This window comes from Microtus ochrogaster, chromosome 21, assembly GCF_000317375.1.
Source record: "Microtus ochrogaster isolate Prairie Vole_2 chromosome 21, MicOch1.0, whole genome shotgun sequence".
Lineage (NCBI taxonomy): Eukaryota > Metazoa > Chordata > Mammalia > Rodentia > Cricetidae > Microtus > Microtus ochrogaster.
In genome coordinates this window covers 12,558,522-12,574,772 of record NC_022022.1, presented here as the reverse complement: position 1 = coordinate 12,574,772, position 16,251 = coordinate 12,558,522, and the positions used below count along the sequence as shown (strand labels likewise).

The 16,251-nt window shown below is 33.8% G+C and overlaps 1 protein-coding gene across 2 annotated transcripts in view; it reads right to left on the bottom strand.

Annotated features, from left to right (window-relative positions):
• Positions 1-886: 886 nt before the first annotated feature.
• Positions 887-16,251, bottom strand: part of Olfm3 (olfactomedin 3) — a 196,222-nt gene continuing 180,857 nt past the window's right edge. For both annotated transcript variants that reach the window (XM_005357171.2, XM_005357169.2), the window contains exons 5-6: positions 4,843-4,949; positions 887-3,705 (exon numbers count right to left, since the gene is read on the bottom strand). In XM_005357171.2, the coding sequence (XP_005357228.1) occupies positions 3,028-3,705; positions 4,843-4,949 (785 nt within the window). In that variant the 3' untranslated portion in view covers positions 887-3,027. The remainder of the gene's footprint in view (positions 3,706-4,842; positions 4,950-16,251) is intronic.

The window sequence follows — 16,251 nt, the reverse complement described above, 5'->3', positions numbered from 1 at the left end:
TGTAAGGTGTGGCCTTTTGAAACTCTACAATATCTACATTTTTGGTAACTGAACTAACATGAAGGTATACTTTTTATTTTTCTCCCAAATGTATTCTTATATAACATTTCCAAAACAAACAGTCAGTGATCTGAAGGTGAAGAGCTAATGCTGCTTTTAATTCAGATGTTTTTCTTTTAGGAGATTCAAACTTCAGAACTAGTAGTTTTAATACTCTTTTTACTAGGGGAAATTTTTATTGTTTTGATGTTAAGACATTCACAGATTTGTAGGATCATATTTCAGGAATCCTCACTCTGATTGTAAAAGTTCTACACAGAAATTTGGCTGTGGTTTTCAAACTCGAAGACATGGTTCTGTTTGTTTTTTCTTTAATTAAAAGTAAACATCAATAAGAAGTTAATATTTTCTTAAGTTTTCATCACCAAGAGTGCTTTTCATTATAAAGAAATGAGAGAACAATAGTGATAACAACTGGAGCTACTGGATTTGTGATAAAGCATGACTAATTATTTATTTTCTCTGCAGAGATTGCATCTGTTTTTTCTTTCTCTTTTATTCCTACACATTGTTAACACAATGGAAGTTCACTGTTATCCAAACTCCTAGATAAATTCAGATGGAAGTAAAGAGCCTTGTGATTCAAGGTCCACAAACACAAATAACACACCACCACAACCTGACCACGGATATATTATTTGAATGACACGGAGTACTTTAATGATAGGATTAATTTAGAAAATACCACTAACATAGTTCACTTTCAGACATAGAATTTCTGCATTTAGATCTCTGCACTGCTTGGACTCTAAGGATGATTTTAAAATACCCATTATTTTCCTCATAAAATTACTTTATTTGCTGAAGATTAAAAAGGAAACAGTGATTAAGTTCTTATTTATTTCAGGCACAAAACTGAACATAATTTATTAAGGAAATGCTCATAAACTACAAATGTTTAATGCAAGTCATATTTTAAGCGCATGTTACCCCACTTCTAGTGACAATAAAATCTTAGCTTGCTCTAGCAGCACATACACTAAGTATTGGATAGGTGATGAAACTATACATAGAAAACAAGAGGGCTCTGTACAAGTTGCACACTTCACAAATAAGCCATGATCATCCATATTTTAAATGTATGTGATACCACATAACATAATAAGAATGGTACCTATTAGAGATTGTCTGCCTAAAAATTGATTCATTTCTAAAACTGACATGAAGTTTTATCTTATACAAATTGCTATATGAAGCAGGAACTGCTTACATTATGATATGTCTAGTATGACAAATGAATCTCCTATATTTCCCGACTCTTATTTGTGGATGGGGACTTTGGTAAATGTTTGTGAAGAGAAGTCACCATTATTAACAAACACAGAGTGCCCATGAAATCATGCTTATGCTTCATGAACAAAAATTAGCTACTCCTTCAATCTTGAATTTCAAGATTAAGTAATTATATTCTCCAATTTTGATGGGATATTTGAGAGCAACTCTTCAATTGCAGAATTTAAAATGAATTATTCTGAACATCATTATCTGTTTATGGAGTGCTTTATCTGAATTACCATATGCTTATTTTTAAAATGTGATATTCTATATGACAAAAATTTTACATTAGGTTATATGATATTTATTTTAGTATATATTTTTAAAAAATTAAAATACAACCTTATTCGTTCACATAAAAGTGCCTTAGAGGAATTCTTTTGAACATAGGGAAAGAACTTCTAAACTGATTGGCGTGTTCAATATTTATTGATTTTATGTTCTGTGGAATTAGTAACATAAATGTTATCAAAGTTTTGCTTTTTTGATTCTTTAATTTTGAGCATATTGAGAGGCAAGGTATTTAGGGATTGCATTTTAAATTTTCTGACTTGGTTATACATTTGAAACCAAAGAAAACTCCCAATTCTTTTTATCATATTCTTTTGTACAAGCTTGCCATTAACTCTCCATGTTTTATAATTTTAATATAGAAAAAAATATTCAAATTTTCTTTCCTTAATAATCTTCATGTACTTAATATTATATAAGAAATGGAATTATTGAAAGTTGTATGCAAAATATGTTAAAATACTAATATATATGTACTATAACAACACTAATATGATAAATGAATAGAATCAAATGCAGTCTTTATAACCACATCTGCATACTTTTCAAACAATTATGTGGGATACTTCCTGGAAAAAGAGTATCACTACATTGGATTGGTGTTCACATTGAGAGCCAAAAGTAGAATAAACTTGGTACTAAACAAAGAGTCTGTATAGGATACCTGGTTTAATTTTTTTTTAAGTTTATAATACTTATGTGAAGCTTTCTTGACCACACTTGGAAACTGACTTGAATAATTACTGAGACTAAATTTTAGTGCACTTTATAAAAAAATGTTACTTTCATAGAAGTGAAGAAATACAATTGTACGATGGTGGTTACACTGATAGAAATACATACTGCCAAAAAATGTCAGCAGGGGATTCGGAAATGATTGCACAGCACCGCATCAGAGAATGTGGTAACAGCAACATGATTGATTGTATTTTCCATATAAATAAACTCTTTAAATCTTTTTTGTAGAAATAAATGCGGGGAAAGTGCTTTTCTTTTACCTTAATTTCTATGAAAATATTTCTGAATGTAGATAGAGCAATAGACAGTAAAAAAATTACAGTTCAGAAAAGAAGACATTCATGCATTTAAGCCACCATTAGTCTGATTCTAATACAAGGCAGACCATTAATCTTTTTGCAAAACTATGACTCTAGCCACTTAAACTCTTTTTAGTGCTTTGCATGACAAGGGCATGATAGGCCCTGTAGGTTTAGGAGTTAAGATGTGTTTCTAACACATTAACTTAGACAAACACTTTTTGAAACTCCAAATATACAATAAAATACTTTGCTTTGGAGAAATGATGACAAGTCATTCAAGGAGAAAATATAAACACAGAAAGATTCCTATAGAGTTTATCATGAATGACAGTGTAGATAGATAAAAATAAATGACATTTGCCTATGTGTCATCTTCAGTCTTAATGATGTGGAACAGGGTAACATTGAACAGGACCTGGTGGCCATTGTTCCAGGCATAAAGAGCTCTATCTCTAGCATTGTAGTCAAGCATGGATATGTGAAAGTATTGGTTATGGAAGGGGATATCTGTGTACTCATATGTGGAAGTTTTTGTGGAATAGGAATAATACACTTTGGCTCCAGTTAAGTGAGAATTTGTGACATACAGAGTCCCACAGATCATGAAGGATTCCCCTGCACTTCTCTTGGGATAGCCGGTGCTCCAGCTCTTCATCACCTCCAAGGTGTCTTGATTAAGCTGGCTGATGACAATATTGCCTGCATTTTGGTTAGTTGCATACACAGCCCACAGCCCAATTTCATCAGCCATGAGGTCAATGTCCGAGAATCCACCCCACGTGTAGGGGTATACATTGTGAAAGCCAGCATACTCCAGGCTTCTCTGGGCTAACACTCTCCCTAAATCAAAGCTGTATTTGATGATGATATTACTCTGATACTTGTTAAAATAGAGTGAGCCGTTGTAGACAACATGGTTAGTTCCTGCCCACTTGAAAGGAAGGTTGTATGTCCTTGATTCAGCTCCGCTGACAAAGTCTGCAATGGACTTGTATTCACGGACTATTTTATTGTTAGTGTAACTGTCCATATACCAGACCTGAAAATAAGGGGAAAAAAAAAAACAAGAGAATCAAATGGAGTGATTAAATTCTGGATTTTCACAAAAACTTTAAAATAAAGATAGTTACAAAGTTTCAAATTTTGGATGCCAAATGCTCTTACTTATAACCCATTCAAATGTGATAACATTACAAGACCTTGTAAAGATATTGTATGGCGGGTCAGCTAACAAGCTGAATTCCATCCCCCTGATCCAAATGGTAGAAATCAAGAATCATGGTGTTCCTCTGACTTCTCTATATATGTGACATGGAAACACACATAGATATATTAATTTTTAAGAAAAGAATATTTGTATAAAAACAGCTGATTTTGCTGCCATCATATTAACTTGTTTTCTCTTTATTTTATTTCTGGCTAGTTAGTGCCTATTGCTGGCCAAACCCATCACATGTTATTCCAAAGAATATCTCCTGATGTAACAACTGTAAGGCTTTATCTTTGTCCTGCACATGCTCTAAAAACATGTCTCTTTTATTTTACATGCCAAACCTATGTGGTTACCTTGTGGTTACCACAGAATCTTCTAGTGACCATTATTTATTGGATTTTCTTGGAGATTTTAGTGAAACTATTGCATTAATTTAATAAAAGCCCTCCTTTGAATATGACTATTAAGAACCTTAATTCATAATTAATTCATTACTTAGTAGGACTAGAGTAAGTTATTACTATATTTAATTGCATAATATAGATATTGTAAACCTATAAAAACACCCTCACTTGTTTCCATTGTATTTCTTTTACAATTATCTCCAATAATATAATGATATACATAATAAATTGGTTCATTACTCAGTGCTCAGGGTTTTTTAATATAAACATCATATTTCTTATGGAATATTAAGGAAATTGTATATGAACATGATTCATACATTTCAAGCATAAGCGAAGACTAAATTTAATAACAACTAGCCTACAGTACACTGAAGAATTGTAATCACTAAAATAGGTTTGTTCCACAAATTAGATGTATCAACAGTTTTAAGTGAAAAATATCAAGAAATCAAGCTCTTTACATCATAACCTATATCATGAATAAAAGGAATAGCCTGGGAGGAATAGTATAGGAGAAACATAATTATAAGCAAAAGCACTGATAGAAGCAACATACTCTGTTATGTTTTTCAGATGCTAAGGGGTCTGTCATCCAAGCACCAAATCGTGTTCCAGATGTCTTGACTGTGATGGGGCCTGTGATTTTCATCAGTTTGCCACATGCTGAAATTAGAGGAACATAAACATGAGTCCAATACACAAACTCAGAAGAAAGCAAAGGGAGGGATATAAGGCCTAGTAAGTCCATTTAATGAATGTCACATGTTCTGAATGAATGAGCATCATGCTGACTATAATGTATTTAACTGCTCAAAGGAGCCATGACTTGTTATTTCAATGCTCTTTATGTAAAGTATAATACTATAGGAAAAATGGTTCATATGACCTGAGAAGAAATAAAGAAGAAAAGTCATTATCATTATATCAATTAGTCCTTATTTATTCTAAGTAAAATTGTTGTAAGTGTTGGTTACTTTCTTTTTGTTTTTCATTTTAAGACTTTATTTTCATTGAAAGACACTCCTTTTTAATTGGAAATTGGTTCTTCTCTCACACACTACATTGCGATCACAATTCCCACCCTCCACCCTTCCCAGTTCCCTCCAGCTTCCGTCTTCCCCAGATCCATTCTCTCTCCACTTTCAAAAACAATAGGCCTTTAAGCTGAACAGGAAAAAGACAAGATACAATAAGACAAACTGAAAGTCCTCTTTGGGAGGTTGGTCAAGGTAACCTAATAGGAGGAAAGGAGTCCCAAGTGTAGGCAAAAGCTTCAAACACATACTTGCTCCTACTGGTACCAGTCATGTTTGTTTGATTATCAGCCACCTACATCTCTCACCTTTTCTTATGTTTTATGGTCATTGAAAGCATATAAACTTAGATAGAAAACTGAAGACAATTTTAATGTATAATGAACAATATTAATTTCATGAAAATATATGTATATATATTTAATACCTATACTAATATTTATATTTATGTATGTAGTCATGTTGGCTGTGCATATGTCTTAAGCAGCTGAGGTTTTATAAATGCCAGAACCAGAACCAGAACCAAAGGGCAAATATTTTTATGGATTTTTAAGTAGAAGAATTTAGAAGTAATTTATCATACACATTTATTTTTCCATTAAAATGCTGGATTTTATAACACAAGAGTGTGAATTCAATCATAGACTCCCTGAAAGTTGTAGAATTTTGACGGGTCCAATATACAGATAAAAGGGCTTGATAGAGCACGCATGGACATGCAAAGAACAAAACCTGATTATCTCAGGTTTTCAGACTTCCAGAGAAACTATAATGAAAGTGTCAGGAACCCAAAGTACAGTGAACAATTTTAATTTCATGAAAAATATATGTATATATATACATATTAAATATCCATACTAATATTTATATATGTAGTCATATTGGCTGTGGATATGTCTTAAGGAGCTGAGGTTTCATAAATGCCAGAACCAAAGGGCAAACATTTTTTATGAATTTTTAAATAGAATTTAGAAATAATTTATCATATACATTTTCAAAAACAATTTGCCTATAAATCTTTAACTTTGGTTAAACAAAGAAATAGCCTTCCTATCTGTTTATTAAATGTTTTTTTCTATTTTTTGTCATATTATTGCATATTTTTCTATCATTATCTGGCTAATGTAAAAATTGATAAATGTCTAGTTCATTGCCGTTTGCACCTATGTCTTTGGATGAAAAGAAGAAATGCTCAAGGCAAATCATGGACAAAAGCAATCTAGCTTGGAGCTTATTTTGACTCTCTGTATGTGCCTCATAAGAATAATTTGTAATTGGCAGGGTACCAAGATGCCTAGTTGGGAAGATGAAGCATATGAACGTGTTTTGTTTTGTTATTGCTTCAGTAAGTACACATTCTATAATCTCTAACATTTTAAGATACCTGATTTGCAATCCTGTCCTACTTTCTTTGAAAGGAATTATATGTGCTATCACCTCTGTTAAGTTTATCATTTTTAAGATTTCTAAGGCTCAGTTTATCAAGACAGTACTAGTGATTCATGAGATATATATCCCTATCTATATCTATCTATCTATCTATCTATCTATCTATCTATCTATCTATCTATCTATCTATCTATCTATCTCATAGCTTGGGTTAAGACTACTTGGAATATGGCAGTTCAAATTGTTTTCAACACATAAAAGCATATGAGCAAAATAGTATCCATCTGAAGTAAAGAAATGACAATGTATTTTGAATAGACCTAGTTGAGCAGATGATATGAATTTATAGTTTGTCAAAGTGATGTTTAATGATGTGACACATAAACATTTATAAATGAACATATGAAAAGACAATGAAAATTTCCAGTGTACAGGGATTGAAATAAAAAGATACCCCTTTCTCCAATTAAACCACAGAACTATTTATGTGTGTTTTCTTTTCCCTGAAAGATGGAAAAGAATTCTGGCTTGAAATGATGGACTAATATCTGCTTTTAGCTCTTCAATTTTCTGATTTCAATAAAACTACAGTGGAGTATAGCATTGGATTTTTTTAATCCCAAATACAGGGGGAAAGTACAAAGAGCTACTTGTGGAGAACTTTCAACAAATCCCTCAAAGGCACCGATGATAGAGAGCAGCCATGCAAGATTTGGAACGAGATGTGTCAGCTTCTGCAGAGGAGATTATGGTTGAAGGAGAGGCATTAACATTACCTTGAAAAGTGAAATATGGAGTCAGAAAGGTACAGAGAGAACATCTGGTGCGTTTGGTGTGTTCTAGCAAACTGAAAGCATCGGCGCTACTGAAAGAGTGTTAAGAGCAATTGATTCCATTTTATTCTCTAGACGTAGGGCTCCAAATCAAGTCATCACACCTGCAAAACTGTGTGTCAGACTTAAAGTGGATAATGTAAATTTGGGAGGCCCAAGAAAAAAAGTGTCAAGCTTTACGTAAATACTTAAGTGATCCAGGAGATTATTGCTCAAAATTGTAAAGTTCATAGATAACAAAAATAGCTTTAAAATTGTGATAAAAACAATAAGGTATTAAAAGACAGTATTCTGATAAAAGACAATGCAGAGAGTACATGAGACCCTTCCCCCTTTAGACACTTATGTACTTAACATTTAGGCCATAAGAAAACAACTTAAGAAATCTATTACTAAGTGAAAACTATGGTTCCATTTTACAAAAACAGGTGTAAGATTAAAAGCATTTTCCCCAAACTGAAAAATGTTAACACTGAAAAAGGGGGAGGAGAAATGAGACACAGAGTATTGGTTCAAGTGTCTAAGTAAGAAGAATAGGAGGAGACACAGAAAGAGTAGGAGAAAGTAAACAAATTTGCTCAAGTACCTGTAATAAAATTACTGTGAAAAGTAAGATAGTTAAGAAAAAGACATTCAAGCTGCTTACATGTAAACAAGTAGGAATTAGATTGCAATTGAGGTTTTTAACACCACAATGAGTCCTGGATTGCAATAAGGACTCAGGCCTTTGTACTGAAGAAAAAATACCCAAGTAAAACAATGCACAATCTTTGGTGCTATGATGTGCACCATTTCAGAACTCTATTTTCTGTAGTTTTCTTAAAAGTTTATTTGAAGACATATTCCAGTGAACAAGTTATTAACTGAACAGAGAAGGAAGCCAGACAAGGAAAGCAATGACTTCTTGTGTGATGAGAGCTACCGAGCAGGAGACTTTGAGAAAGCTTCCAGAACAGACAACTCTAAGAGAAGGACTCATATTATGTTTGTGGAAATGTAAATTAATACAGCCATCCTAAAAATGATACAGATGTTTACAGATACAGGTATGTTTAATATGATTTAAACATCACACATATGCGTATGTGTGTGTAGACATCATATTACCACCATGCTCAATTTGAAGATTATAATATCAGTTAACATTTTTTTTAAAAAGTGACAGGTGGATTTGATCTTTAGATAGACTTGGATTTTAAGAAAAGATATATTTACTTTAAATGTTTGGGCGTTTGTTGGCATATATGTATGCACCATAGGTGAAGCATTCCCAGAAGCCAGAACAGGACATGGGATTCCCAGGAACCGGAGCTACAAATGTTTGTGAGCCAGCACTGAGTGTTGAGAACTAAATCTGTGTCCTTTTTCAAGAGTAACAAGTATTTTTAAATGCTGAGGGATCTTTCCAGCATAAGATTGAGACTTTTGGAAAAAAAAATATGAATAGGTGAAGATAATGACTTAATTTTTAACTTTTTGAGACTGTGTCTTACTGGCCTGGAATTCACTACATAGATCACGCTGGCCTTGAACACACAGAGATCCCCATGACTTTTTACCCCAATGCTAGGATTAAAGGTATGCACTATTCCATCTGATTTATGGATATATATTAAAGTATATTTTATTTAATGTCCCAGATATTATAGCATTAGATTTATAGAGAAAGGACTTATGTTTAATTCTATCACTTAGCTTTGTTCTCTGATTTTAGAAAAGGCAAAATTTGCCTAGTGATAGCAAAAAGAGATAAAGTTCATATTGTTAAGAAATACAACTGTGAGAATAGATGGAGTATAGGAGAATGACTGTCTCCATTTTAAAAACACCTATAATTACAAAATATTTCTCTATTGAAGATTTAAAAATCTCTGTCTTGAAGCCAAAAATAGTTTGATTTTCGTAAATATTCCTGAGTTGTCATAAAAGCATACTAGGTAGAGATATGAAGAAAAGAAACCCAAGAAGGAGATGTTATCTAAATTTTCAGCTAACAAAATAGGATGTCATCAAATAATATCTGTGGTTGACCTAAAAAGTAGAAAATAAATTTATTATTCAAAATGCTGTTGCAACCAATAGTATGCCCTAAAATTAAACTGTTAAGTGGGTTAAACTCTGGGGAAAGGAACCAAAAGAGACCGTTGGTTTCCATTCTAACTCTTAAAAAAAAAATTTAAGTATACTATTTTTTCCATATGTGTGTAATATTTAAATTGTAATTTAAATTGTTAAAGTGGTTATAAAAACCTCATAGTCACCAGATTGGGAAAGTTTAAAAAACTGCATTCATGCATTGCCTGTTGAAAGATCATTTCCAGGTTTTATGTCCCATGCATAGCTAGGAAATGGATAGAAGCAAGAAAAAGGGCCACAGATTGATGAAATGAAACTTGTGAGAAACCTGAACTTTAATATTTTGGGTGTGAGGCTTAGACCAAAACTGAATATTTTTAACTTCCAATTCAATTTTACAGATGACTTAGCAAGTTCTCTTTCTTTTCATCTTTAAACTTCAAAAAAATAGGAATACTATGAATTATAACATTTATTCATATATTTTTTATAACAGCAAGTGTAATAATTTTTAAAAGATGGAAAATGGGGAGAGAGACTATAGAGAAGGAGAGACAGAGTCACAGAAAAGGATGGAGGATATACCGAAGGAATGGGAGAAGCTAAATAACACTGAGATTGTTTCAAAAGCCTTAAGGGTTAGTATTATTTTATATTAACTAAATTTACATATAATATACATAAGTGTATTGTATACCCAGACAAATAGCTTAAATGAAGCTATGCCACATCTAACAAAAACCCAGCAGCACGTGTGAGAACTCACAGTGTGAGCTGTTGGTCAGGAGTGTCCAAGAGCCTCTCCACACAATGCAGCATATTGCTATTTTACATGGTGCCTCTTAGAGGTAGAAGATAAGTTCCTGTTTCTGAAGATACCATGTAGTTTGACCATAGGATTAGAAATATATTGACTGAATGTGACCTGAAAGCCTCTTCCCTCAGGACTACTTTTCATAGCATCAGAAGTGCTATGCAAAGTGCCAGTGGAGAGAAGCAGTCAATCATTCTATCTAGCTGATACCCAAGAATCACAACAGTGACCAGCATGGTAAGATGTTCCTGAATGTGCATATCTTCTTGGTAACCAACAGCTCTATAATTTTTTCAAGGCCTCAACAGGAAGGAAATCATGCCTGATCCTAGAAACCTAGTCAATCCCTGGGGGTAATGAGGTTATAGATTTTAGAGTAGAACTTACTACTGCCAATTTACAAGCCCAGCTTCATTACTAGTTGCTTTCAAAACACTTTTCTGTATACCGGTAGATAAATGCCCTTATCACCTCTCATCAAGGCAGCATCATGTAGTAACATAAAAAGACAAGGAAAACTAAAAATGATTAAAATGCAAAGAACATCAGACTGTATAGTCCCCAGTCCCAATATAGCTATAAAAAAGTTCCTATACTTAGGATTCAGAGAATATCATGAGACAGATATGGAAAGATTACAAGAGCCAAAGGACCAGGAGTTTTTCTGTAATATTGTGATTCCTAGAAAGAGTAAAGATGAGGAAACTATACCCATGTTAACATCATCAACAGGACTGCATAAGCAAACTAAAACTAGAAAAAAATAGCAACAGACATGGAAGGGGAAATCTCATCAGACTCCATAAATAACTACAGATAACTAACTAATGGCTACTGAAAGAGGGAGAATTAGTCTTCCCCAAGATGAGTGCCTAATTGGATATGCGTTGTCAAATGGTCTGTCCTGAAATCACACACATACAAACAACACTAAATGGACTCAACTGGTTGCATATATATATATATGAATATATATATATATATGAATATATATATATATATGAATATATATGTTAATGTATGTGTCAGTATAGTAAGCAAGGCTAACATGAGAGGGATAGGTGGGATGAGACGTTAGAAAGTTTAGAGGGAGGAAAGAGAAAGGTAGCAAGGATCTAGTCATATTGTGATTAACATTTTAAAATCATAAAGAAGATAAGTTGATTAGAGTTATATTTCTAATGAGTTATCACACTGTGTTCCTGCACATGGCTTTTTAGAAATGTATTTCTCATGAGTTCTCATTCTATTCCCAACCATATCTTTTAAGAGAAATTATAATGTCTGTTTGATCATTTCTTGGCCTTTAGCGAAAAAGCAAGTGTATAATCTGTTCTTGTCATTTTAACAAATTGTCTGAGGAAAATCCATTCGCCATTACATAAGAAAATCAAATTAATTTTGTAAATTTTTAAAATATTAGTTTTCTTAGATATTTTAGTTACATGAAAATTATTTTCAATATGCATAGGTGATAGTGTGTGAGCTGTGCCTTCAAAGAAAGATACTTCAGATCTATTCTTTGACCGTGGAAGATCCCATGAACACAGATGAAGCTTGTCCTATGCCTTCCAGTTGCTCTCTGGGTTATGGTTTCTCCATCATAGACTTGCATGTTCAGCATCTACTCACTGTTTCCTATCTTTCCAATGACACACAATGGACAATATTTGGCTCCATCTTCCCTTGTTTGACCTCAATCCACCAGAATTTCTCATCTGGGGACATGTATCTTGAATAAACTAATTTTGTGTTATTAATCTATGAGGCACACTTGAAGTAAGGTATAGCTGAATTTTTATATGCCTTTAAGTCTGCTAATCTCAAATAAGTGCATGTATTCAAAAATTCAGACTCCACCTAGGCAGACAGGGAAGACTTCTAGCTTAAAATCTGAGATGTAATTGACAAGGAATCACCTTTTGGCTCATGTTTTGATGTGAAGATTACTTAAGGTTTTAGTTTAGTTAGCATATTAGCCATTTAGTGGTTTAAAGATGTAAAAGGCCAGCTTGGGAAAGGTAGGATTTTAAAATGGTGTGTAATAAGATGGAGGTTAAGGATACCATCTGGATTTGGATTTGGATTATATCCTTACTCTTTTAGGACCCTGAGAAATTTCTTAACCTCTTGTCTCATAGGTAACACTAGTAATCAAATATCTTGCACAGCTCAGTTGAAAAGATTAAATGAGAAACACATGCTAAGTATTTAGAAAAGTATTCAATACACAGATACATTAGACATATTAACTGTTTCATGTGTTCCTGTCATGGATCTAAGACTGATAGAAGAACAGCCAATATCATTAAACTTGTAAAACTAATGTGAACATTTTATTTTATTTTTGTAGTTATGATATAAAATCACAGAAGTTTAAAAGGGAACATTAGGAATTCAAAACAGATGTGAACTACAATTTTAAAAGAAAAATCTTTTTATGGATAATAGATTACAGAAGGATTGAAGAGAAAGGCGAAGCATTCCCTACAAGCTATCACATTGAGTGAAGGATATAAAGCAGGGATAGAGACAGAAAATTGATTCTATTTGGGTGTCTGATTTTAAAGGTAAAGTTGATAGGAACAGACTTTGGTTTAGATGGGAGATGGAAAATAAAAATAAATGAAGAAGGATCTAGCGCAGCATGGAAATTTATGGCTTGCTCACTTGGGTAGACTTTAGGGCCATCTACTCAGATAAAGAGTCAGGGGAGGAAGAGGAAAAAGAGGAAAAGAACTTGAGGATTCCAGCAGAGGTGATTTTAAGCTGTGCGTGGTCTGATGTAGTATCTGGAAAGAAAGCACGTCCATGAAGAGAACAGATGCCCCAGTGAGAAACAGTTTTGACCTTTGTTACTATGGCGATAATAATGAACATCAAGGATGTATTAGCTTCGTGAGGGGCACACACAAAGAAAGGCATGCTCAACAGAACTCTACAAATGAGCATCTAGAGGACCATGTAGTCCTCTAGTTCTGGAAGAAGCTATCAATATTGTGAGAAAATAAATAGTATTATGATCCCCCAGTTGTGGGAGTAGTTTGTTTGTTTGGGTTTTTTTTTGACTGTAATAAGCAAGGTTTAATCAGCATAATACAAACATGTTTGGAACTCATCTCTATCCCCATTACAACAAGGTAGAGAGGAGTTGTATCACCTCTGTGGGGTAAACTTTTAAAGGCACAACTACCAAGAGAATCTTTGAAGATGCTTTGGCATGTGTACAAGGACTTTTTGCTCCCTTCCATCCTGTTAAGCTAGCTTTTTCCTTGTTTTTAGAACAAGGCCACTGTTCTTGAGTTAGGCCATCTTTATCAGCCTGTACCAGGTGGCTGACTGGGCTGAGCTAAGTGACCTTGTGCTTGGAATCTCCTAGGTGGGAGAGGGGAAGGCCACTATCTTCCTGAGAAAACATTCTGCTAGGAAATTTTTTCTTGCCCCTTTGAGAATAAAGGGTGAGGGTCACACATTCCCCACTCCTCTTGGACCTAAGAATCAACTCAATCATGAGCTGGTTTTGCTAACTTTGGCCAAATTGTCTCTTAAAATTTAGTCTTTTTATGTTTCTTTTGGCTTAGCATTTTAACCAGTGATTATTGGATGATGTATTCTTTTAACTGCTTTATATGGGAGTTAGTTTTTTCTGAAAATAATTCTTGCCTTCAGAAGCTGAACTTTGGTGCAGTCATGCATTTGAGTTACTAATATGCCTTGAGACCTTTAAAACTTGTCCTCAATCTGTTTTCCTAGTATGTTCAGCCTACTTAAAAATCCATGTAAAGAAGCTGAGATAAATGTATAGTTTCAGTCTTATATTATATATTCCTATACTCCTCCATGCCCCTGGCCCAGAATTGTGTGTGTGTGTGTGTGTGTGTGTGTTTTGTGCTATTTGTTTGTTAAAAGTAGCCTTGAGATTGAAAGCAACCTAGAAAAGAATTACCAACTATAAATGTTGAAAAAAAATATGACAATGATTTGGTAACACCTACTTGAATTTTTGAGTGTTTTATTTTAAGGTCAGTAAAGATTTTCCCTATATACTACTTTAAAAATATAAACAAGAGATTTCTCATTCCATTCTTACATAATTCTTTTTCTGCTGTCGATTCAATATAGGGCAAAGCCCCTTGTTAGGGACAGAAGGAAGAGAAATGGAAATAAGTTGAGAATTGGGTTCACTGTTGGTCTAAATTATTCCAAGAGAATGTGTTGTTTTCTTTAGCAAGGCACCACTAGACCAAGCAAAGAGTTCTTCAGAATACTGGTCCTGTCCTATGGAGAATACCATCTTTATGGCTAACAAGACATTTTCAAAGAAGTATCTATAGTATTTAGTGGAAAGAAATCATTAATGATCACAAAGCTTATGTAGAAAGTGATGAACCATAATTTGGATCAGAGTTAATTTGAAAATCACTATTAAACCAAATGACAGCAACAGATGTTCCTTTTAAGGAAAAAGAGGGAGGGAGGAAAGGAGAGGCAGGGAAACATGAGGTCACCAGAATTATATTTCTGCTGTCACTTAGTAAAGTCAGGTGTATATATAGGGACCATCTGGTAGACAGGGAGTAATGAATGCTATAAAACATGATTATGAAATAAATGGAGTCCACAAGTAGATAATAATCATTCGTTTAGTCTCTATGAGTAATCATGCTTTCATTTACCCTTTTGTGAATATGTGCATTAATTAAAAGCAAATAAAGAACCAAAGACTCTCCCTATATACTTAGAACAGAAAAGCAGACATTATCAAGTCTTGTCTTTCATACAGGTCACATGCTTAAATCATTGTATAATGACAGATAATGCACTTACTTGCTGAAGAGGACTTTCTTCATTTATAAAATCCAAGTTCTAATGTCTGACTTTTTTATTTTGGGAGTTAGGGGGGCTTTGAATTTATTAAAGATCAAGAAGCTTTGATGTTGATGAGGAGAAAGTGGTATCTGTGGTCATGGTCCATCCAACAAACAAAAAATAAGTAAAATACAAGTCACCCCTGTGCCCATGTGATGGTCATCACCATGCTGTTTGCATCGGATAGACATCTCCAGCAGGCAAACAGCAATGAAAGAACTCTTGGTGTTGATTACTTTCTAGGAGAAATTTCCTTTAAATTGGTCATTGATTTCCTAAGCTAAAGTTTATCTTGTGAAATGAAACCATTGGAATTTAATCGGCACATATTTATGAAACTGGCTGCTTTCCCAGTTACAATTTTGTGGGCTTTGGTGTCAAGAAAACATAGGCATCTCCACATTCTAAAGAAACGGAAGCATTGAGAAAATAAACAAACAGTAACACTCATTTTTGTTTCATGCCTTCCCCGAACTAGATTTTGTCGAAGCGAATCATCGTCTTTCTCATTTTACTCTCACTTTCTAGAGGACAAAGGAAGTAATTCAGGAAAGATAATTTCCCCAAATGCCTGTGAGACAAATATCCCCACAAAGGTGCATAGCAACAAAAGGGGGTGGAGCCTTGCATCATTGATGTTGCCTGCTACTCCCCTCTGCCTTCAGACCCATGCAAGTATCAGCATTGATAACATCTGCATATTCAGAAAATATACTGAGTAGGTTATTGAGGAAAGTGGCCATTTTATTTCTCTGATGACATTTACGCATTTCTTTCTGACCGTCAGTTACCACCCATCATTATCAACCACTAGTTGAGGAAATGGTAGAATTTAGGATGCAGCTTGAGGAAGTTGTTTGGATTATTGACACAGAAAACATATCTGTCCTTTTATTTCCTTAGCATATGAAAGTGCTTTATTATACCTTAGTTTAATAGCTTCTGGCTTT